Below are 25,461 nucleotides of genomic sequence, written 5' to 3'. Positions count from 1 at the left end.
AGTGGCCGTCGGACATTCCCCCCCGAAGGGAGCCTTCTCCAGAACCAATGGATGAGGAGCCATGTCCGTGTCAGACTTGTCGGCGCCGGCCCCGTCGCGGACGGCGGTCCTGGGGGCGCCAGAGGCGTCATCGTTCCGACCGAAACTGGGACCAGCCCAGGGGCCGTAACTGGGACCAGCCCAGGGGCCGTACCTTCCATGTGGATGAACCTGTGGCGACTACTCCTGAGGACGTGGAGACGGAGGACGACTGCCTGCAGCTGCATTGTGTGGCAGCTCCCCGTGTGGCCCCCATTAAGGTGACAGTACGGGTCAATCGGGTGGACCACAAAGGTTTGCACCCCGTCGCAGAGAAGGTGCGTGCAATTCAACAGACCCCCGCCCCGACTGACACTTCGCATCTTCGTTCTTTTCTCGGTCTCATAAACTATTACGGGAAGTTCCTCCCCAATCTGGCAACTACGCTGGCCCCTTTGCACCTTCTGCTAAAGAAAAATCACACCTGGGTTTGGGGTCAGCCGCAAGAAACCGCTTTCTGGCGGGTAAAGCAACAATTGTCGTCGTCTGGGTTACTAACCCACTATGATCCTGGAAAGCCTTTGCTCGTCACATGTGATGCATCCCCGTATGGTATTGGGGCCGTCCTGTCCCACAAGATGGAGAACGGGGCTGAGCGACCGATAGCTTTCGCCTCCCGCACATTGACTGCAGCGGAGAAAAAGTACGCGCAGATCGAGAAGGAGGGCCTGGCAGTGGTTTTTGCGGTGAAACACTTCCACCAGTACGTGTATGGCCGCCATTTCACTATCGTGACTGATCATAAGCCTCTGCTGGAACTTTTCAGAGAGGATAAGCCAATTGCTTCTGCAAGGATCCAGCGCTGGGCTTTGTTGCTTGCTGCATACGAGTATTCTCTGGAGCACAAACCAGGTACGCAGATAGCAAATGCCGATTCACTGAGTCGATTGCCTTTATCGACCGGCCCCATGTCGACCCCCACGACCGGTGAGGTGGTTGCAACCCTAAATTTTATGGACACCTTGCCTGTCACGGCATCACAGATCCGTGAGTGGACCCAGATGGAGCCAGTCCTGTCAAAGGTTCGGCACATAGTCCTGTATGATGGGCAGCATAGACAGCTCCCAGGCGAGTTGCGGGCATTTTCCTCTAAGCTGTCAGAATTCAGCGTGGAAGACGGCATCCTCTTGTGGGGGACGCATGTGATTGTCCCGGAAAAAGGCCAGGAGCTGATACTAACAGACTTGCACAATGGGCATCCAGGTGTGACCAAAATGAAAATGTTGGCCCGGAGTTATGTCTGGTGGCTAGGCCTCGACAACGACATTGAGAAGGTGGCCCAAAACTGCTCCATTTGCCAGGAGCATCAGAAGCTTCCACCAGCCGCACCCCTACATCACTGGGAATGGCCAGGGTGGCCTTGGGCACGCTTGCATGCAGATTTCGCAGGCCCTTTTCAAGGATCCATGTTCCTTCTACTAATTGCCGCCCAGTCTAAATGGCTAGAGGATGCAGGGGACAACGTCATCCGCAACAATTGAAAAGATGCGTTTGTCGTTTAGTACGCATTGCCTCCCCGAGGTGCTGGTCACGGATAACGGCACTCCATTCACGAGTGAGGAGTTTGCGAGGTTCACGAAGTTGAACGGCATCCGCCATATCCGCACTGCCCCTTACCACCCGGCTTCAAATGGGTTGGCAGAGCGCGCAGTGCAGACATTCAAAAGAGGCCTAAAGAAGCAGTCTTCCGGATCAATGGACACGAGACTGGCTCGCTTTTTGTTCACGTATAGGACCACCCCCCATGCAGTGACTGGGGTAGCTCCCGCAGAACTCCTAATGGGCCGGAGACTTCGCACCCGCCTCAGTATGGTTTTCCCGGACATTGGCGCAAAAGTACGCCGCACACAAGAACGGCAGGGACAGGGATTTTCTCGGCATCAGCCGATTCGGCAGTTTGCGCCCGGTGACCGTGTTCGTTCGGAATTTTGCTGGTGGTGCCCAATGGGTTCCTGGTGTAATCTTTCGCCAAACGGGTCCTATATCTTACTAGGTGCAAGCCCAGGGTCGTCTCCAGCGCAAACATGTAGACCACGTTCATTCCAGAAGACTATCCCCTCAAAAGATTCCCCGCCCCCGGAGCTCATTTCTACAGCCGCAGAGACAAGGGAAGGTAGTCCTCACAATCTTCCACTGGTGCCTCACTCGAAGCCTGCGCAGGTCGTTACGGAACCGAATGGAGATAGAGACGCTGACATGACGGAGGCAGCAGACTCTGACTCCGAGATGGAGACACAGGATGCATCAGAGGGGGAATCCTCTTGTCAACGGGCCGTGGATGTACAACCGTTGCGCCGTTCATCACGGAAGCACCAGTCTGCGTCTCGTTACACGCCGCCTGATCCAGCGCCGCGTGCAAATGGTGTCCGGCCTGCGGCCAAACGAGTCCGACGCCCTCCTTCGCCAGGGTCTTCGGTGGATTCCTTGGACTTTGGGGGGGGGAGGGATGTTATAACCTGCCTACTTACCATTGGCTGGGGACTAATGACAATCCCACAATCCTGTGGGAGTATGAGTTTCCCCAATGAGGGGGGGGCGGAGAAACCATTTGTTACTCCTAGTATAAATAAAGCTGGCCAGTTCAGGAACCGGCAGGAAGGAGTATGCAGCAAGGGAAGTTACTGCTGCTGTTATATATATATATGTTATAGTAAATAAATGTTATTATTTTGTATCCTTAAAACTCGTGCTGGATTCTTCGTGGCACTCACAAAAGGGTGGGGGGGGGGAAATAAGTTTGTGTGTGCTGTATTTTCAATTTTTTGTAACAGGACGCCCTCAAGTTGCTGGTGAGGTGGATTCTGCCTACGTTACATTGTGGCAAGTGCAGTCTCCAATTTGCTTTGGCTACAAGCCACCCCTCTATCTAAAATTTGGAAAATTCAGCCCATTTAAAAAAATTAATTTCTCAACTACTTGGTATTGAAATAGAAATACATCCAATCATTACATTAATGACAGGACAGGTCTATGAATGATCCATTTAAGAGATTATTAGGAAAATTCAAAGTGCACAGAAGTGGAAGTAACCTTGGAATATGGGTTGTTAATTGGTTGGGATATAGGTAATGTCAGGAAGAAAATGAATATTCCTTGGTGGGATGTCAAAAATGGTATTCTACAGGGATCTGTACTCCACTATTAGATTTTCACCATGTATGCTAATAAATTGGTGAAAGAAAAGCATTTTATTTATTCACACTTGCAGCATACACAAGTTAGGAGCATGGTATGTTGTGTACAGGGGTGCAGGAAGTTACAAAGGGACAGATTCAGTAAGTATACTTTGAAAATATGGGCCTGGATCTTGAGTGGGAATGGAGGCGAAACCATCATTATTCACTGTCATCAACAGACAGCAACTCCTGGAGTCCCCATGGGCACAATTAAAGGTGGAAATTCAGCAGCTGCAGTCAGGGATTCTATGCTTCGCTGTTAAACCATACCTATCCCTCTTTCAATGACTCAATGAAGTAAAATTGTTTAACTGGTGAGAACTTTCATTTTTACACTCTTAGTCTCACTGTAACAACTGATGAAAAAGCTATCGTTGAAGGAGCAACTGTTTTTTAATGGCATACTAAATTATAATTAATGCTGACAGCCTCACTGGCCCTGAAAAAAAAATTATATTCGTGGAATGTCAAATTTATCCATTCATGATAGAACATTTTTAACATTTCAAAAAACATTTATTCAGCTTCACAAAAAAGCAAAATTATGCTTCAGCTTCCATGTACCAGCCTCCCCGAACAGGCGCTGGAATGTGGCTTTTCATAGTAACTTCATTGAAGCCTACTCCTGACAATAAGCGATTTTCATTTCATGTTAATAATATGTGTATGCTCCAATCATTCATTCCACTTAAATTTTAATTAAAGGTGAACGATTCAGTGCACTTACTTCCTGGTTTGCTGTCTGTGGGAATATGTCAATGTGATTAATTCCATATCCTCCCTGATGATAGCTGAACCTTCCCATGTTAACATTGAAACATGGAAAGTAGAAGCAGGAGGAGGCCATTTGGTCCTTCGAGCCTGCTTCGCCATACATTATCATGGTTGATCATCCAGTTCAATACCCTTATCCCGACTTTCCCCCCCATATCCCTTGATCCCTTTCGCCCCAAGAGCTATGTCAAATTCCTTCTTGAAATTTCACAATGTTTCGGCCTCAACTGCATTCTGTGGTAGCGAATTCCACAGATTCACCACTCTGAGTGAAGAAATTTCTCCTCGTCTCAGTCCTAAAAGATTTACCCTGATCCTCAAGTTATGACCCCTATTTCTGGACTTCCCCACAATCGTGAACATTTTTTCTGAATCTAACCTGTCTAATCTTGTTAGAATTTTGTAAGTTTCTGTAAGATCCCCTCTCACTTTTCTAAACTCCAATGAATATAATCCTAGCTGCTGGCTTAGTCTCTCCTCATATGACAGTCCCGCCATCCCAGGAATCAGCCTGATAAATCTTCGCTGCACTCCCTCCAAAGCAAGAACATCCATCTTCAGATAAGGAGACCAAAACTGCACACAATACTCCAGGTGTAGCCTCACCAATGCCCTATACAATTGCAGTAAAAGATCTTGATTTCTATACTCAAATCCTCTCGCTACCAAGGCCAACGTACCAGTTGCCTTCTCTATAGCCTGCTTTACCTGCACGCATACTTTCAGCAACTGATGCACAAGGATACCAAGGTCTCGCTTGAGTATCCACCTCTCTCAATTTACACCCATTCAAATAATAATCTGTCTTCCTCTTTTTGCGACCGAAGCGGATAACCTCACATTTATCTACATTATACTGCACTTGCCATACATGTGCCCTCCCACTCAGCCTGTCAAAATTCCACTGAATCATTTCTGCATCCTCCTCACAGCTCACTCTCCCACCCAACCTTGTATCATCTGCAGATCTGGAGATAACACATTTAGTCTCCTCGTCCAAATCATTAATATATAATGTGAACAGTTGTGGTCCGAGGTCAGATCCCTGCGGTATCCCATTAGTCACACCCTGCCAATCAGAAAAAGACCCATTTATTCCAACTGTTTGCTTCCCGTCTGCTAACCAGCTTTCTATCATCTCAAGACACTACCCGTAATCCCATGCGTTTTAATTTTACATATTAATCTGTTATGTGAGACCTTGTCAAAAGCCTTCAGAAAGTCTAAATAAACCACATTCACCCGTTCTCCCTGGTCAACTCTACTAGTTACATCTTCAAAGTATTCTAGTAGATTTGTCAAGCATGATTTTCTTTTCGTAAATCCATGCCAACTTTGTCTGATTACACCACTGCTTTCCAAATGCTGTGCTGTGAAGTCCTTGATAATGGACTCCAGCAACCTCCCGACTACCGACACTAGGCTCACTCATTGATAATTCCCTGTTTTCTCTCTATCGCCCTTTTTGAATAGCGGGGTTATATTAGTTATCCTCCAATCTGTAGGAACCATTCCGGAGTCCAAAGAATTTGGGAAAATGACCACCAATGGATCTACTATTTCTAGGGCCACTTCCTTAAGTACTCTGGGATGACGTATATCAGGCCCTGGAGACGTGTCCTGTAGCCATCTAAGATGGCCACCTGCAAAGGACCATGGGAATTATGGCCAACCCAGGACTCAGACAGATGGAGCCTATGTGTATCTGAAACACAGGTAACCAGAGCTGATCGAAACCTCCGCTCGTTTGCATTTTAATGGCCCATTTTCCCAGGACACTAGAACTCTAATCAAGCAACCGGTACAGCAACAGACTAATCGGCGCCACTCCCCTTACTCAGAAAGCCCAACTGCCAAGGTCAATGACTGCTAAGGACCCGCCCAGCCACCCGCCCCTTTATTGGCCGAAATCGAAGATGGCGATCAGAGCCTTGTCGAACTATTGGGTCGAAGGTTAAGGACCGCCCCAAAGAGCGTGAAATCCCAGAGGGATAAAAGAGAACACAGCCATGTGTTCTTTCTCTTTTGGATCTGGCCTGTGCCAATCCAATCGTAGCAGGAACAGCCAGCCAAGTTCAAGACCAACGCTACCTGACGGATGAGCCCAGCAGAGACAGAGCCACTTTCTTCAAACCAGCCAAGTGAAATCCAGATAAAGACCTTATCCATTTGCACGGTGCTGGTTGCCCTGAAGTTAAGTATAGGTTATTGTAGCTGATAGATGTAGTTTAACTCGTAGTAGATATTGTGTTTGCATGTCGAGGTAACTCTTGTGTATGTAAATAAACCATCTTTGAACTAACTGTTTGTGCGGTCATTTGATCGATATAAGGGAAGGCTTGTGGTTCACCTTCGATTCCCTTAATTTCCCCAAAACCATTTCTTTACCAACACTAATTTCCTTCCGCTCCTCATTAAAACTTGTGTTTCTCAGAACATCCGGTACATTATTTGTGTCTTCCTTTATGAAGACTGAAGCAAAGTACGATTTTAGCTCCTCAGCCATTTCTTTGATCCCTGTTATGAATTCCCCTGTTTCTGACTGTAAGGTGCCTACATTAGTTTTTATCAATCTTTTTCTCTTTACATACCTACAGAAACTTTAACAGTCAATTTTTATGTCCCCAGCTAGTTTACTTTCAAATTGTATTTTCCCCTTCTTAATCAATCCATTGGTCTGCCTTTGCTGAATTTTAAACTGTTCTCAATCCTCAGGTCTATTGCTTTTTCTTGCTAATCTGTATGTCTCTTTTTGGAATCTAATTGTAAGCCATGGTTTGGCAACAGTTCCCTTTCTATTCTTGCGCCAAATAGGATAAACAATTTTTGGAGTTCACCTTTTCGTTCCTTGAATGTCTGCCATTGCCTGTCCACTGTCCTTCCTTTCAGTAATGTTTCCTGGTCCGTCATAGCCAGCTCATGGCTCATACCATCATATTTACCTTTATTGAGGTTCAGGACCCTGGTCTCAGAATCATCTATCTCACTATCCACCTTGATAAAGAATTCTACCATATTATGGTCACTCTTCCCAAGCGTTCTCTCACAACTAGACTGTCAACTAACCCTTTCTCATTGTACAGCACCCAGTCCAGTTGGTTCCTCAACATACCGGTCCAGAAAACCATCGCGTATACACTCCAGAAATTCCTCTTCTATTGTACTATGACTAATTTGAGTCACCAAATGTATATGCAGATCAAAGTCACCCATAATCACAGATGTTCCTTTATCATATGCATCTCTGATTTCCTGTCTAATGCTATTCCCAACATTACCACTGCAGTTTGCTGGTCTGTATACCACCCCTATGAATGTCTTTTGCCCCTTGATATTTCTTAACTCGACTTAGTCATTCACTTTGAATTTAAGAAAAATATTAAATACTCTTTTTAAATGATGAGAGACTAGGAGCAAAGGGGTATATTTGGGTAGTCATATGTAGTGAGTAGTGAGGCCGTGGAATGCCCTACCTGCTACAGTAGTGAACTCACCAACATTGAGGGCATTTAAAAGTTTATTGGATAAACATATGGATGATAATGGTATAGTGTAGGTTAGATGGCTTTTGTTTCGGTGCAACATCGTGGGCCGAAGGGCCTGTACTGCGCTGTATTGTTCTATGTTCTATGTTCTATATGCACGGATCATTATTATGTTCGTACACAGGTACAAACTAAATCAAAAAGTCAAATCTACACTTTTGTTGACCTTTATCTCAAATGGGTCAGAATACAGAATTGAGGAAAGTTCTATGGAGCCTTTGTCAGACTCCACCATCTGGAGTATCATGTTCAATTGTTTTCTTTATTCTTTCATGGGATGTGGGCACTGTTGGCAAGGCCAGCATTTGTTGCCTATCCCTAATTGCCCTTTAACTGAGTGGTCTCCTAGGCCAATTAAGAGTCAATCGCATTGCTATGGGTTTGATGTCACATGTAGGCTAGACTGTGTAAGGACTGCAGACTTATGTCCGTAAAGGACATTAATATAACACATCAGATTAAAGATATATATGGCTGTGTAAGGGACTTATCCCCCAAAATGATACCACGCTTAAAGGGATTAACTACGAGGACAGGTTCCAACGCTTGGGTTGTATTCACTAGAGATTAGAAGATTTAGCAGCAATCAAATCAAGTTATTACAAATTTTAAAGGGATTTTAATAGTGTAAGTTACAGAGAAACTAGTTCTACTGCTGGGGAAAAATCATACAATTAAAGCTAGACATTTAGGAGTGAAATCATAAACACTTTGTTCATATGGGGTAGGAAATATCTCAAACTCTTACCCCAGAAGGTTATGAATGTTAGTTCAATTTTTCAAACCCAAAATGGATATATTTTGCTGGGCAAGTGATATGGAGCAACCCCAAGTAAACTGAGTTGACGTACAGATCTCAACCTTGAATGGTAGAAGAGTTCCTAAGGACCTAAATGGCCTACTCCTCTTCCTATCTTTCGGCGGTCTTTTCCAGTTTTATTTTCTCACTCTTATAATCAGTTCTTGACTTGGCATTGACTTAAACTATCCTTTCTCAAACATATGACAGTACCAGAGTCCGTAATAGCAGAAGCTATATTGCTTCACTTCAGAGGACATAGAAAATAGGAGTAAGCCATTCAGCCCTTTGAACCTACTTCGTCATTCAATATGATCATGGTTGATTCTCTATCTCAATGCCATACTCCCGCGCTCTCCCGATTTCCTTGATTCACTTCAGAGTACAAAAATCTATTTCCTTATTAAATATATTCAGTGACTTGGCCTCCACAGAACAGCCTTCTGAGGTAGCGATTTCTACAGGTTTACCACCCTCTGATGAAGGATTTTCTCCTCACCTCAGTCCTAAATGGCCTCCCCCATATCCTGAGATTGTGACTCCCCCTACCAGAGCAAACAACATTTATGCATCCAGTCATTCCAGCCCTGTCAGAGTTCTATGTTTCAATGAGACCCTTCTCATTCTTCTAGACTTCAATGAATACAGGCTAGGTTGGCCCAATCTCCCCTCATATACAATCCTGACATCCCAGGAATCAGTTTGGTGAACCTTTGCTGCACTCATTCATAGAACATAGAACATAGAACAATACAGCGCAGTACAGGCCCTTCGGCCCACGATGTTGCACCGAAACAAAAGCCATCTAACCTACACTATGCCATTATCATCCATATGTTTATCCAATAAACTTTTAAATGCCCCCAATGTTGGCGAGTTCACTACTGTAGCAGGTAGGGCATTCCACGGCCTCACTACTCTTTGCGTAAAGAACCTACCTCTGACCTCTGTCCTATATCTATTACCCCTCAGTTTAAAGTTATGTCCCCTCGTGCCAGCCATATCCATCCGCGGGAGAAGGCTCTCACTGTCCACCCTATCCAACCCCCTGATCATTTTGTATGCCTCTATTAAGTCTCCTCTTAACCTTCTTCTCTCCAACGAAAACAACCTCAAGTCCGTCAGCCTTTCCTCATAAGATTTTCCCTCCATACCAGGCAACATCCTGGTAAATCTCCTCTGCACCCGCTCCAAAGCCTCCACGTCCTTCCTATAATGCGGTGACCAGAACTGTACGCAATACTCCAAATGCGGCCGTACCAGAGTTCTGTACAGCTGCAACATGACCTCCCGACTCCGGAACTCAATCCCTCTACCAATAAAGGCCAACACTCCATAGGCCTTCTTCACAACCCTATCAACCTGGGTGGCAACTTTCAGGGATCTATGTACATGGACACCTAGATCCCTCTGCTCATCCACACTTTCAAGAACTTTACCATTAGCCAAATATTCCGCATTCCTGTTATTCCTTCCAAAGTGAATCACCTCACACTTCTCTACATTAAACTCCATTTGCCACCTCTCAGCCCAGCTCTGCAGCTTATCTATATCCCTCTGTAACCTGCTACATCCTTCCACACTATCGACAACACCACCGACTTTAGTATCGTCTGCAAATTTACTCACCCACCCTTCTGCGCCTTCCTCTAGGTCATTGATAAAAATGACAAACAGTTGAATGCAAATATATCCTTTCTTAAATAAGGAGATAAGGAGACCAAAACGCAAGGTGTGGTCTCATTAAGGCCCTGTAGAACTCAGTAAGACATGCTTGATCATGTACACAAATTCTCTTGTAATGAAGACTAACATACCATTTCCCTTCCTAATTACTCGCTGCCCATAATGCTTGCTTTCAGAGGTGTACAAGGACACCCAAGTCCCTTTGTACAATAACATTTCCCAATATTACTCTGCCATTCTGTTTCTCTTTCCAAAGTGGATAATTTCACATTTATCCACGTTATATTGCATCTGGCCTGTATTTACTCACTCATTCAACTTGTTGACATCATCTTGAAGCCTCTTAACATCCTCCTCACTCACTCACATTACCACAAAGTTTTGTGTCATCAGCAAACTTGGAAATATTACATTTGGTTCCTTCTTTGAAATCATTGATGTATATTGTGAATAGCTGAGGCCCAAGCACTGATCCCTGCAGGACCCCAATAGTCACCACTTGTCACTTTGAAAAAGATCCATTTATTCCAACTCTCTTTATTGTCTGCTAACCAATTCTTCATCCATGTCAATATATTAACGCCAATCTCATGCGCTTTAATTTTGCACGCTAACCTCGTGTGCGACTTTATCAAAAGCTTTCTGAAAATCCAAATACACCACATCCACTGGTTCTCCTTTATTTATTCTGCTTATTATGTCCTCATAGAGGCAGATAGAAATATGAACCAATTTACCTCAAGCAAAAAAACTAGCACAGAGGTCTGCAACCTTTTAGAAGCGGTGTGCCAAATCTTCATTTATTCACTCTAGTTTATGGATTCACGTTGTCAGTAATATATTTTAACATTTATAAGATCTCTCTATATCATTATAATATCTAACCACCCCTCCAACCTTCCCCCAATACCTCCTCCCACCTCCCCAACTCCCCCTCCAACCTCCCACCCACCATGCTACACACAAAGCAATCAATTGGTTCTAAAATTGCAGGGATTTCACCGACCATTTTTCAGCCAAGAGCTCATCTGACAGTTCCTACCTGTTGCTGTTAACCTTCAGGCAGCTTTGGCTTTCTGGCAGGCTTAAAAAAAAAAATCAGAGCCACGCTGTTGCCCGAAGGTCGGAAGGAGCAGCATAGCAACTCAGTGAAACTGAAACAAATCAGAATCTCCTGTTTTGATTTTTTTTAAACGGTCAAATCTGCGGCTCTGGCTGCTCAGACTGGGAAATCATCTCATGAATGAAATGAAATGAAATGAAAATCGCTTATTGTCACGAGTAGGCTTCAATGAAGTTACTGTGAAAAGCCCCTAGTCGCCACATTCCGGCGCCTATCTCATGTGCCACTAGTGTCAAAGGTTGCGATCCATGCGCTCTTATCGCCATTAAAATTAATGATCAGCTGCCTTCATCGCCTTATAAGCCATTTGCAACACTGAGCTATGGGGTTTGTGTTGTAGTTTGTCTCGGAGGTCTACTATCCCTGAAACTACTTCATGCAGTATCATCTGCTATCAGGCAAGGTGTTAGTTGCGGGGATGTACCATCATTTGCCTGTAAACTTGTGATGGCACCATTGTTTCCTTTCCTTTCTGTGTATAATTTCTTAGTTCTTCAGCTGCAACATATCCATTAAATGGGTCAAAATATTTTCTTTTAAATTTTTTTTCCTATTTAGAGGCAATTTAGCGTGGCCAATCCACCTACCCTGGACATGTTTGGGTTGTGGTGGTGAGACCCACGCAGACCCGGGGGACAATGTGCAAACTCCACAAAGACAGTGACCCGGGCTGGGATTGAACCCAGGTCCTGGTACCGTGAGGCAGCAGTGCTAACCACTGCGCCACCGTGATATGTTCATATCTGTACTTGAAGATATACTAATGAGTTTACAGAAAATTTGCTGAGATTAGCTCAATTCTATTTGAACTTGTCCAAAACAGGATGGTAACATAGTGTACATTAATGATCCAGATGTTTAATCCAGCCACATGGGTTCAAATCACATCACAGCAGCTGGGGAATTATACCAGCATTTTAGTCCAGAGTTTAAAGTAAAGTAATAGTGACCATAAAACCACTAGAGCTTGCACATTAATAACTCTGAACAAAGGTATAGCACAGGAACAGGCCCTTCGGCCCTCCAAGCCTGTGCCGACCATGCTGCCCGTCTAAACCAACATCCTCTGCACTTCCGGGGTTCCGTATCCCTCAAATCTCATCCTATTCATGTATTTGTCAAGATGCCCCTTAAACGTCACTATCGTCCCTGCTTCCACCACCTCCTCCGGCAGTGAGTTCCAGGCACCCACTACCCTCTGTGTAAAAAACTTGCCTCGTACATCTCCTCTAAATCTTGCACCTCGCACCTTAAACCTATGCTCCCCAGTAATTGACCCCTCTACCCTGGGAAAAAGCCTCTGACTATCCACTCTGTCTATGCCCCTCATAATTTTGTAGACCTCCATCAGGTCGCCCCTCAACTTCCGTCGTTCCAGTGAGAACAAACCGGGTTTATCCAACCTCTCCTCATAGCTAATGCCCTCCATACCAGGCAACATCCTGGTAAATCTCTTCTGCACCCTCTCTAAAGCCTCCACATCTTTCTGGTAGTGTGGCAACCAGAATTGAATACTATACGCCATGTGTGGCCTAACTAAGGTTCTATACAGCTGCAACATGACTTGCCAATTTTTATACTCAATGCCCTGGCCAATGAAGGCAAGCATGTCCTATGCCTTCTTGACTACCTTCTCCACCTGCATTGCCCCTTTCAGTGACCTGTGGACCTGTACACAGAGATCTCTCTGACTGTCAATGCTAAACTAGTGCTAAAAATCAGTTCCATGGTAGATATAACTGTTAGCTTCATCCAGTATTTACCCTGTATTAGTGATACAATGAGGTGTTTACTGCAAACCTGATATGAAATTAAGGAAGTTAAAAAGTTGCTACAAGGACACTTGTTAAAACAATAGATTTTACCTTCACATGTTTCAGATTCAGGTCTAAATACATATCCCTTTGGACAGGAACATGTAAAACTCCCAGGTGTGTTTCTGCAGAGACCATTGTCGCACAACAGACTATTAATGAAACACTCATCGATATCTGAAAAAAAAGTTAACCAAAAGAATAATCAAAAATACCATTTTATTATTGAAAAATTGCAAGAGATTATCTTTCATATTTACTTTGAAAGTAAATGGATCTTAAAGCAGCAGAGCCAACCATTGGGATGATGCCTTTTAATAGCATTAAATAATGGCCTCTACAAAGAGCTACATGGGTTTGCTTCCAATCTCAGTCTCACTACTCCAAATAGACATTGGATAGAGGGTAAGCATTTCCTACCTATGTGACTTTAGGTGGTGTAGCAGTAGGATCTGGTACATACAAGTTTAGTGTGGGACAGAGTACAGTACCATCAACACAGTGATGTAAGGAGGCACGGACCCAGAGTCATCAGTTTAGCAATGGACAGAGATATGGAATTCCCTAGGATGGAGTCAGCTCCATACCTGTACCCCTCTACTGTATAAATGTATGTAGTTAGTTTACTGGACTAGTAATCTAGGACACAAGGTCTAGTGGGACATGTTGATTCCTCACTTTGCTGGAAACAGCCCATAACATTTGTTTTCTACAGAAATCAAGTTACTTATAACTGCTGTTTCTCACATTGTGTCAATGCCTTGCAACAAGACTGGAGTATCCTTGCCAGGGTACAAGTCCAGGCTGCTTAAACATCAGGATCCCATTCTCGACTTCCCCGACTGGTTCCATCAAACAATGGAAGAAATGGATAAAACCAGATCCAAATGTCAGTCCAACTTCCAAGCCAACAACAAGAACCATAGAGTCTACCACTCTCACAACAGAACGCCAAACAAGATGTGGAAAGGTTAAAAGGCCTACAGACCACCTGAACATCTAACTTCAAGGATTTGAAAGGAGGGTGTTGGAGTAGCGAGAATTTTGTTAACATTAATACTGTAATAGCAAAATTAATATAAGAGCATTAAGTTTGTAACAATGAGGTAAATGCACAAGATTTCTGACAATGCAGAGGACCACCTTTCACACAAGACTTGCCGAAAGATGACATGTTTAGACAACAGTCCGTCTTTGGGCTCCACTCCAGACTTTTTGTCAGGGTTTACTCTCTTAGCCTCCAACTCTCCCAAGGTATCCCCAAGCAGTGGAGCTATTTGTTTATAGAAGAGAGCTTGCATTGAAGCCAAAGCATGTCCTCACTCTGGTGGGCCTTCACACTTCACTCCTGGGAGCCAAACTCCTCAGATGTTTTAATCTGGGACTGTGAAGGACACAGTTTGTGTGTGTTGTCAAGAGGAGGCACATCAGAGGACTTGCTGATTGAAGGGCTATGTACTGATAGGGAAATACCTGCACATTTGGTTCTCCATTTTGTACTGATGTTAGCCAACAGTGTGTACTGATAATAAGCAGCAAACGAGCATAAAGAAATGCATAAAGCATGCTAACTGTCCTCACCCACACATTAAACCCAATTATCACTTTGAAACCAGAGACCATGAATTTAAAGGTTCAGAAATAAATAAAAGAAAAATGCTTTCATGCTTAAATGTCAAATTTCAAACTATACATTTCTATCACTCTTTGGGTTATGGTTGTGCAAGTGAAATTGTCTGAAAGCACGGAGTTTTACCCATGTAGAAGAATCAAGGTCAATAACCATAAGCCCTTTTTGACCGAGTCACTTTGATTGAATTTCTAGTGCCAATTTTTATATACATACCAACACATTTTTTCCCAGATATGTCAACTTCGTAGCCAGAATTGCAAACACATCGGTAACTGCCACGAGTGTTCTCACATACACCATTAGGACAAATATCAGGGTCCAATGCACATTCATTGATGTCTGTGAAAACAAAGGATTTGTCACAAGAGAATTTCTCTTAGTTTTACAAAAATGAATCAACCTTAATTCTGTCAGGAGAGAATAAAGTAAATATAGCATGATATAAAAATTAACATTCTTCATATGCCAAAAAGAAACAGAATTCACATTAAAAAAACTGTACATGAATGTGAGATGTTGCTTTCGAAATTCTAGTGTAAAAACTGTTTAATGCAAATTCCAGAGATTTTAAATTTAACATTTTTCAATGAGTCTGTTCTAAAAGTACAGCTTCCAGGCTGGAGTCCATAGCAATGTTGTAATTAAAATCACATCATAGCCGCAAGTGTGAAGGTCAAAATGTTTATCAACATTATCTTAAAATATGCTGCAACATGACAGAGCATACAATAGAATACATTATGACATTGAGTATTATGGTATAGTTTAAATGAATACATGTGTTTACTTTAGTCAGAGTAAATTCATTGAACAGTTACCTCTCCCATCACTTGTTATACCAGGCCCACTGCTGCACAGTGCATGATATTCAGCTGTGGGAAAATAAGTAAAATATGACAATATTTTCTGGACAGGCATATGTAGCTTCAAAGACGAATTGACAAGTCCAAATATGCCTAACATCACAACTTCAAATTCCAAACATCCCTCCATCTCCTGTGACATTCCCATTTCCTAAATAGGCCTCTAGTTTCACAGCTTCCAATTTTTACTGATCGCTTGGGATTTCTATGGTGCACACCTATCGGTCGCTAAAAATAAGTCAAAATTCTCAAACTCATTTCACATTTAGCGATTGCAACTGAGACACAGAGAAGTTTTTTAATTCACAAAATTGAGCTGGATTCACTAATATTTGAGGAAGTGAAGGATGTCAACAAAGGAAGTTGATAATAGGCTGAAAATAGATAAGTCCCCGGGGCCTGATGCGATTTATCCTAGGATTCTCTGGGAAGCCAGGGAAGAGATTGCTGAGACTTTGGCTTTGATTTTTATGTCATCATTGGCTACAGGAATAGTGCCAGAGGACTGGAGGATAGCAAATGTGGTCCCTTTGTTCAAGAAGGGGAGTAGAGACAACCCCGGCAACTATAGACCGGTGAGCCTCACGTCTGTTGTGGGTAAAGTCTTGGAGGGGATTATAAGAGACAAGATTTATAATCATCTAGATAGGAATAATATGATTAGAGATAGTCAGCATGGCTTTGTGAAGGGGAAGTCATGCCTCACAAACCTTATCGAGTTCTTTGAGAAGGTGACTGAACAGGTAGACGAGGGTAGAGCAGTTGATGTGGTGTATATGGATTTCAGTAAAGCGTTTGATAAGGTTCCCCACGGTAGGCTATTGCAGAAAATACGGAGGCTGGGGATTGAGGGTGATTTAGCGATGTGGATCAGAAATTGGCTAGCTGAAAGAAGACAGAGGGTGGTGGTTGATGGGAAATGTTCAGAATGGAGTTCAGTTACAAGTGGTGTACCACAAGGATCTGTTCTGGGGCCGTTGCTGTTTGTCATTTTTGTAAATGACCTAGAGGCGGGCGCAGAAGGGTGGGTGAGTAAATTTGCAGACGACACTAAAGTCGTGGTGTTGTCGACAGTGCGGAAGGATGTTGCAGGTTACAGAGGGACATAGATAAGCTGCAGAGCTGGGCTGAGAGGTGGCAAATGGAGTTTAATGTAGAGAAGTGTGAGGTGATTCACTTTGGAAGGAATAACAGGAATGCGGAATATTTGGCTAATGGTAAAATTCTTGGAAGTGTGGATGAGCAGAGGGATCTCGGTGTCCATGCACATAGATCCCTGAAAGTTGCCACCCAGGTTGATAGGGTTGTGAAGAAGGCCTATGGCGTGTTGGCCTTTATTGGTAGAGGGATTGAGTTTCGGAGTCATGAGGTCACGTTGCAGCTGTAAAAAACTCTAGTACGGCCGCATTTCGAGTATTGCGTACAGTTCTGGTCACCTCATTATAGGAAGGACGTGGAAGCTTTGGAACGGGTGCAGAGGAGATTTACCAGGATGTTGCCTGGTATGGAGGGAAAATCTTATGAGGAAAGGCTGATGGACTTGAGGTTGTTTTCGTTAGAGAGAAGAAGGTTAAGAGGAGACTTAATAGAGGCATACAAAATGATCAGAGGGTTAGATAGGGTGGACAGTGAGAGCCTTCTCCCGCGGATGGAAATGGCTAGCACGAGGGGACATAGCCTTAAACGGAGGGGTAATAGATATAGGACAGAGGTCAGAGGTAGGTTCTTTATGCAAAGAGTGGTGAGGCCGTGGAATGCCTTACCTGCAATAGTAGTGAACTCGCCAACATTGAGGGCATTTAAAAGTTTATTGGATAAGCATATGGATGATAATGGCATAGTGTAGGTTAGATGGCTTTTGTTTTTTGACTTCCCATGTCGGTGCAACATCGTGGGCCGAAGGGCCTGTACTGCGCTGTAGCGTTCTATGTTCTATGTTCTATAATGCATTGCATTACTACAAGTCTTACAAACAATTGAAGTGATATAATACAACAAGTCTTTGACCATGCCCTCCTGGAAAAATATAGGTTAGGATTAATAGCAAGTAAAGCATATTTGAAACAAAAGAGCGAAAACAAAAGTCATTCACCCTTTAAAATAATAAAATACACTGGATTTTGCCATCGGAAGACTGCCAATTGACACTTTATGGGACTTTTCCACTAAAAGTGCCTACCATCTAAAAAGAGCGGCGCCCTCTACAGAACATCTAGGGCCCTAACTAAAAATGTTTATTGTCTTAACTAATCGATCACAAAATCGTGAACGAGCTGCAGAGGATCTGAATGAGGAAGAGGAGTTAGAATGTTTAATTTAAATGCTGTATTAAATGCAGAAGGTGAATGCACAGAATAAACCTAGAATTGATCCTTTACAAGTATTTATGCTCCATGTGAACCTCCTTCCATCCCACTTGATTTAATCCAATCAGCACAACTTATTATTCTTTTCTTTACTTTAGAATCTCCATAATACATCCATCTATTGTTTGCCTCCAACAACAACAATTTGTATTCACGTGGCATCTTTAACATAATACAATATCCCAAGGCACTTTACAGGAGCATGATAAAGCCAAACACTGCACCACGTGAAGTGTCATTAAGGTAGATGATAAATAGCTTGGTCAAAAAGGTAGACATAACACAAACACACAAGTTAGAAGCAGGAGTAGGCCATTCTGCCTCTTTAACCTGCTCTGACCTTTGATAAGGTCATGGTTGATCTGTTTATGGCGTCTATCTGAAAGGAGGAAAATGGGGTTTGGGGAACTTCCAGATCTTAGGGCTTTGGGTATCTAAAGGCACAACACTAAAGTTGAAGTAAATAAAATCAGGGATGCTAAAGAGGTCAGAATTATATGAGCACAGATATATCAGAGAGTTATGAGGCTGGTTACAGAGATGGATTGAGGCAATGAAGGAACTGAAAACAAGTATGAGCATTTTAAAGCCGAGGCATTTCTTGACTGGCAGTCAATGTAGGTCACCGAGGACAGTAGTGATTAGTAGACAGAAATGTGTGTAAATCAAGGGACAGGGTTACACAGTTTTTTCTAAAATAAATTTAGAGTACCCAATTCTTTTTTTTCCAATTAAGAGGCAATTTAGCGTGGCCACTCCACCTACCTGCACATCTTTGGGTTGTGGGGGTGAGACCCACGGAGAATGTGCAAACTCCACACGGACAGTTACCCGGAGCCGGAATTGAACCCGGGCCCTCAGCGCTGTGAGGCAGCAGTGCTAACCACTGTGCCACCGTCCCTCCCGAGGGATGCACAGTTTTGTATGACCTCAAATTTACAGAAGGTAAAATGTGGGAGGTCAGCTGGAAGGGATTAGAATAGTTGTCTGGTGGCACACAATCGAGTATTGCTGAAAAAGGAGACTTAATATTAAAGCATTTTGCCTAATATTCTTCAGGAATATGTGGGCAAATAAGACCCCGCGGGTTAAGAGACTGTTATTGGAGCGCAGTCGGGGCGTGGGGGGGGGGGGGGGGTTGGCGCTGCCGAACTTGTGCAGCTATTACTGGACAGCGAATGCGTCTATGATTCGGAAATGGGTAATGGAGGGAGCGGGGGCGGCATGGAAACGGTTTGAAGCAGTGTCCTGTATAGATACTAGTCTGGGGGCACTGGTGATGGCACCGTTGCTGCTTCCGCCGAAACGGTATACCACGAGCCCGGTGGTGGCGGCGACACTAAGGATTTGGGGGCAGTGGAGGCGGCATAGGGGGGAGGTAGGGGCCTCAGTCTGGGCCCCGATACGGAACAACCACAGGTTCGTTCCAGGTAGGATAGACAGCGGGTTCCTAAGCTGGCACAGGGCGGGAATCAAAAGGATGGGGGACATGTTTGTCGATGGGACTTTTGCCAGTCTGAGAGCACTAGAGGAGAAATTTGGGTTGCCCCCAGGGAACACTTTTAGGTACATGCAGGTTTGTGAAAAAGCAGGTGGGGGAATTCCCGCTGCTACCTGCCCGGAGGATACAGGACAGGGTGGTCTCGAGCGTTTGGGTGGGGGATGGCAAAGTGTCGGACATATACTAGGAGCTGCAGGATGCGGAGGAGGCCTCGGTGGAAGAGCTGAAGGGCAAGTGGGAGGAGGAGCTGGGTGAGGAGCTGGATGAGGGCCTGTGGGATGACGCCCTGGGCAGGGTCAATTCCTCCTCATCTTGCGCCAGGCTGAGCCTGATTCAGTTTAAAGTGGTGCACCGGGCGCATACGACAGGGGCGAGAATGAGTAAGTTCTTTGGGGTAGAGGACAGGTGTGGGAGATGTTCAGGGAGCCCAGCGAACCATGCTCATATGTTTTGGACATGCCCGGCACTTATGGAATTTTGGAAAGGCTTTGCAAAGGCCATGTCCAAGGTCTTGGACACCCGGGTAAAACCGAGCTGGGGGATAGCGATATTTGGGATAGTGGATGATCCGGGATTGCAGGAGTTGAAAGAGGCCGGAGTTCTAGCCTTTGCCTCCTTGGTAGCTCGGAGAAGGCTCTTTTTAATGTGGAAGGATGCTTAGCCCCCAAGCTGAGAGGCTTGGGTCCATGACATGGCGGGGTTTCTCAGGTTGGAGAAGATGAAGTTTGCCTTGCGAGGGTCCATGCAGGGGTTCTCCAGGCGGTGGCAACCGCTCCTTGATTTTCTCGCGGAACGTTAGATGGAAGTCAGCAGCAGCAGCAATCCGGGGGGGGGGGGGGGGGGGGTTGATTTCATTTTATTTGTAAGGGGCATAGGCCCCACCTTGTTTTGTTTTGTTTGTTAAATTGTGAGAGGGTTAAATTGTTTTAGTTGGCATATTGTTTTGTTCTCTTTGTATTATATTTTCTTTTGTAGTGGTTTGTAAAAATTATTGAAAAATTTTGAGTAAAAACATTTTTTTTAAAAATGACCAAGACGAATGGTGAACAATTGAGGCTTTATTGTGCTAGATGTTAAGCCTCCTGCAGCTCGAACCAGAATGGGGGCAGCGCATGAGAGCATACACTTTTATACAGAGCCTGCTGGGTGGAGCCAGCAGGCCGGGATTTACTGTAATGACTGGAGTACAATGGCAGTACCGTTATACACGCAGTGTATAATCAGTGGTGTTTACCACATTCACTCCCTGTTTAAAGAAAGAGTCCAGCGGGGGTGAAGCAACGTTGCAGGTCGAGTCTGTCGGGGGCTTTGACCCTCCGCCGCGATCGCCTCAGTCCCGGTTGTGGTGTGGGCGCTGATGTGGGTACCTGCGACTCCGGGAGCGTGTTGTCCTCTCTTTCTTCACCCAGTCGTGGATCCGGTGGGGGGACGGGCGCTGCCGGGGTGGGGGTTGCGGTGATAGTGGGGGGGTGAACGGCGCAGGGGCGGGGGTGGTAACCGGAGGGGGAGGGGACGGTACCAGGTCGGGGGAGGTGGCGATGGTGGATGGGGAACCAGTGGGTGCCAAGTCCCGGAGGGAGACTGTGTCCTGCCGCCTGTCATGGTGTGCCACGTAGGCGTACTGTGGGTTCGCATGGAGGAGGAGGACTTTTTCAACGAGAGGGTCTGATTTATGGCTCCTCGCATGCTTCCGGAGGAGGACGGGCCCAGGAACTGTCAGCCAGGTTAGGAGCGAGACCCCGGAGGTGGACTTCCTAGGGAAGGCAAACACACGTTCGTGAGGGGTCTCATTGGTAGCAGTGCACAGGAGCGACCGGATGGAGTGGAGCGCATCGGGGAGGACCTCCTGCCAGTGGGAGACTCCTTAGGCCAAAGGGCCAGCAGGACGGTCTTCCAGACCATCGCGTTCTCCCTCTCCACCTGCCCGTTTCCCCGGGGGTTATAACTGGTCTTCCTGCTCGAGGCGATGCCTTTGCTGAGCAGGAACTGACGCAGCTCATCGCTCATGAAGGAGGATCCCCGATCGCTATGGATGTAGGTGGGGAAACCAAACAAGGTGAAGATACAAGCCTTGATGACAGTGGCAGAAGTCATGTCAGGGCATGGGATGGCGAAAGTGAAACGGGAGTGCTCATCAATGATATTGAGAAAGTACACGTTACGGTCAGTGGAGGGGAGGGGCCCTTTGAAGTAGATGCTGAGGCGCTCAAAGGGGCGGGAGGCCTTTACTTGGTGTGCTCTGTCCGGCCGGTGGAACTGCGGTTTGCACTCCGCGCAGACTTGGCAGTCCCTGGTCACAGTCCTGACCTCCTCGATGGAGTAGGGCAGGTTGCGGGCCTTGATAAAGTGGAAGAACACCCGGGTGACAGAGGTCATTATGGAGAGCCCGAAGCCGGTCTACTTGTGTGCTGGCACATGTACCATGGGATAGGGCATCTGGGGTCTCATTGAGTTCCCAAGGCGATACAAGATCTCGTAGTTATAGGTGGGAGAGTTTGATCCTCCACCTCAAGATCTTGTTGTTCTTAATCTTGCCCCGCTGTGTGTTACTAAACATGAAGGCAATCGACCATTGGTCAGTGATGTCATATGAGGGTACCTTTAAGAAATAGATGTTTAAGCAATGTACCTTTAAGAAATGCAGTGATGGGTGGAGCTGGGCTTTAGATCAGCCATTTTGCAGTTTCTTAGTTTCAGTTTGAAAAGAGCTTGGGAGTGTCTGTGTTTGCAGTCAGCTGGATCTGCTGTGATCTCTGCCATGAAAGACTATCTTTGGATCATTTGGGTGATTTAAACTCATAAAAGTAATGCCTTTAACCTGATGTGTTTCTGTTTAAAGGTGTTAGATCTCTCTTGGATGTTGAAAGGAACTGAAGGATTTGCATCAGTGCATTACGGTCACTGCATCCAGAAAGTGTACCTGAGCAAGACACCCTAGGTGTTCAAGTCAAGGCAAGCATCCAGCAGAGGGCAGTAGAGCGGAGTTGCTGATTGGCTGTTGCGGGGAAAATTTGCACTGTACCTTGAAGGTGGTTTGTGGAGGAGCTGTTGTCAAGTGACTGCTGGGTAAGTAGTAGAGATTTAAATTTTTTGCACAGGCCCATAACAGCTGAGTGCTGTTCTCGTGTGGGGTGGAGTGGTTGCTGGTTACGTGTTTTATTTTTACCTGTATTTACAGTGAAAGAGCGTGAGGAGAGCAGCGGAGACTCAGTGAAAGAGCGCGAGGAGAGCGGCGGAGACTCAGTGAAAGAGCACGAGGGGAGCGACGGAGACTCAGTGAAAGAGCGCGAGGGGAGCAACGGAGACTCAGTGAAAGAGCACGAGGAGAGCGGCGGGGACACAGGATAAAAGAATGCGAGGAGAGCTGCGGGGACACAGGATAAAAGAGTGCGAGGAGAGCGGCGGGGCCACAGATTAAAGGGCATGAGGAGAGCGGCGGGGACACAGGATAAAAGAGCACGAGGAGAGCGGCGGGGACACAGGATAAAAGAACGCGAGGAGAGCTGCGGGGACACAGGATAAAAGAGCGCGAGGAGAGCGGCGGGGCCACAGATTAAAGGGCATGAGGAGAGCGGCGGGGACACAGGATAAAAGAGCGTGAGGAGAGCGGCGGGGACACAGCTGCCGGAGAAGCGGCCTTCAGATTTTCGGCGGGAGCAGTGGCCAGGGGTCTGTCGGGAAGGTAAGTTTTCCTCTTTAAAAACTTACCTTGAAGAGTGACATCACAGCAAAGCAGTGACCTGATTGACTGGTAAGGAAAGTGCTCCAATTAGCAGTAGCTGGGAGAAATTTAACTCTTCGTGTGTTGGTAAGTATGGTGATTGGTAAGTAAAATCTTTATTCCTTTCACTTATTCATTATTTGATATTATATTTGTAATCAGTTAAGGTCAAGGGTAAAAATGGCAGGAGATCCCAGACCCGTGTTATGCTCCTCGTGCTCAATGTGGGAGTTCAGGGACGCGGCCGATGCCCCTGACTCCTTCATGTACAGGAAGTGTGTCCAGCTGCAGCTCCTGTTAGACCGCATGACGCCTCTGGAGCTGTGCATGGACTCACTTTGGAGCATTCGCGATGCTGAGGAGGTCGTGGATAGCACGTTCAGTGAGTTGGTCACACCGCAGATTAGGATTGGTGAGGGAGACAGGGAATGGGTGACCAAAAGGCAGAGAAAGAGCAGGAAGGCAATGCAGGTGTCCCCTGTGGTCATCTCCCTCCAAAACAGGTATACCGTTTTGGATACTGTTGGGGGAGATGACTCACCAGGGGAAGGCATTAGTAGCCAGGCCCACGGCACCGTGGCTGGCTCTGCTGCACAGATGGGCTGGAAAAAGTCTGGCAGGGCTATAGTCATAGGGGATTCAATTGTAAAGGGAGTAGACATGCGTTTCTGTGGTCGAAATCGAGACTCCCGAATGGTATGTTGCCTCCCGGGTGCACGGGTCAGGGATGTCTCAGATCGGCTGCAGGACATACTGAAGGGGGAGGGTGAACAGCCAGTTGTCATGGTGCACATAGGCACCAACGATAGAGGTAAAAAATGGGATGAGGTCCTACAATAAGAATTTAGGGAGTTAGGAGATAAGTTAAAAAGTAGGACCTCAAAGGTAGTAATCTCAGGATTGCTACCAGTGCCACGAGACAATCAGAGTAGAAATTCAAGAATAGTCAGAATGAATACGTGGCATGAGAGATGGTGCAGGAGGGAGGGGGTTCAGATTTTTGGGACATTGGAACCGGTTCTGGGGGCGGTGGGACCATTACAAATTGGATGGTCTACACCTGGGCAGGACTGGAACCAATGTCCTAGGGGGTGCTTTTGCTAACACTGCTGGGGAAGTTTTAAACTAATGTGGCAGGGGGATGGGAACCAGATTAGGAAGTTAGAAGTCAGTAAAGAGGCAGCAACTAAAGCCAGTAAGGTACTAGATAATAAACTCAATGTGACTAAGGGGAAAGAGTAGACAGGGAAGAGATGATGAACGCAAAGGGACAGGTGGTCTGAGGTGCATTTGTTTCAATGCGAGAAGTGTAGCAGGTAAGGCAGATGAATTTAGGGTTTGGATTAGTACCTGGGAATTTGATGTTATTGGTATTACTGAGACTTGGTTGAGGGAAGGGAAAGACTGGCAACTAAATATCCCAGGGTATAGATGATTCAGGAGGGATAGAGAGGGAGGTAAAAGGGGTGGAGGAGTTGCATTACTGGTAAGAGATGATATCACAGCTGTGATTAAGGAGGGCACGATGGAGGATTCGAGCACTGAGGCAATATGGGTCGAGCTAAGAAATAGGGAGGGTGCAGTAACATTGTTGGGACTTTACTACAGGCCTCCCAAAAGCGAGCGTGACGTAGAGGTACAAATATGTAGACAGGTTATAGAAAAATGTAGGAGCAATAGGGTGGTCATGATGGGAGATTTTAACTTCCCCACCATTGAATGGGACTCATGTAGTGTTGGAGGCGTAAATGGAGCAGAATTTGTAAGGAGCATCCAGGAGAGTTTTTTAGAGCAGTATGTAAATAGTCCAACTCGGGAAGGGGCCATACTGGACCTGGTATTGGGGAATGATCCCGGCCAGGTGGTTGATGTTTCAGTCGGTGATTACTTTGGGAATAGCGATCACAATTCCGTAAGTTTTAGAATACTCATGGACAAAGACGAGAGTGGTCCTAAAAGAAGAGTGCTAAATTGGGGAAAGGCCAAGTATTACAAAATTCGGCAGGAGCTAGGGAATGTGGATTGGGAGCAGCTGTTTAAGGGTAAATCCACATTTGAAATTTGGGAGTCCTTTAAGGAAAGGTTGATTAGAGTGCAGGACAGCCATGTCCCTGTGAAAATGAGGGATAGAAATGGCAAGATTAGGGAACCATGGATGACGGGTGTAATTGTGAGAGTAGTTAAGATGAAAAAGGAAGCATACATAAGATCTAGGCAACTTAAAACTGATGAAGCTTTGGAGGAATATCGGGAAAGTAGGACAAATCTCAAAGGCGCAATAAAGAGGGCTAAAAGGGGGTCATGAAATATCTTTGGCTAACAGGGTTAAGGAAAATCCCAAAGCCTTTTATTCGTATATAAGGAGCAAGAGGGTAACTAGAG

General features: G+C 45.5%; 1 protein-coding gene across 1 annotated transcript in view; it reads right to left on the bottom strand.

Moving 5' to 3' along the window:
* The window catches only part of LOC140404453 (fibrillin-1-like), a 716,712-nt gene that overhangs the window by 337,264 nt on the left and 353,987 nt on the right, over window positions 1-25,461 (bottom strand). The window contains exons 17-19 of the mRNA XM_072493009.1: window positions 15,447-15,500; window positions 14,842-14,967; window positions 13,047-13,172 (exon numbers count right to left, since the gene is read on the bottom strand). Of these exons, the coding sequence (XP_072349110.1) occupies window positions 13,047-13,172; window positions 14,842-14,967; window positions 15,447-15,500 (306 nt within the window). The remainder of the gene's footprint in view (window positions 1-13,046; window positions 13,173-14,841; window positions 14,968-15,446; window positions 15,501-25,461) is intronic.

The sequence above is a fragment of the Scyliorhinus torazame genome, chromosome 30, assembly GCF_047496885.1.
Source record: "Scyliorhinus torazame isolate Kashiwa2021f chromosome 30, sScyTor2.1, whole genome shotgun sequence".
Classification (NCBI taxonomy): domain Eukaryota; kingdom Metazoa; phylum Chordata; class Chondrichthyes; order Carcharhiniformes; family Scyliorhinidae; genus Scyliorhinus; species Scyliorhinus torazame.
Note: the sequence above shows the minus strand (reverse complement) of the source record. Positions and strands in the feature narration are given on the sequence as shown.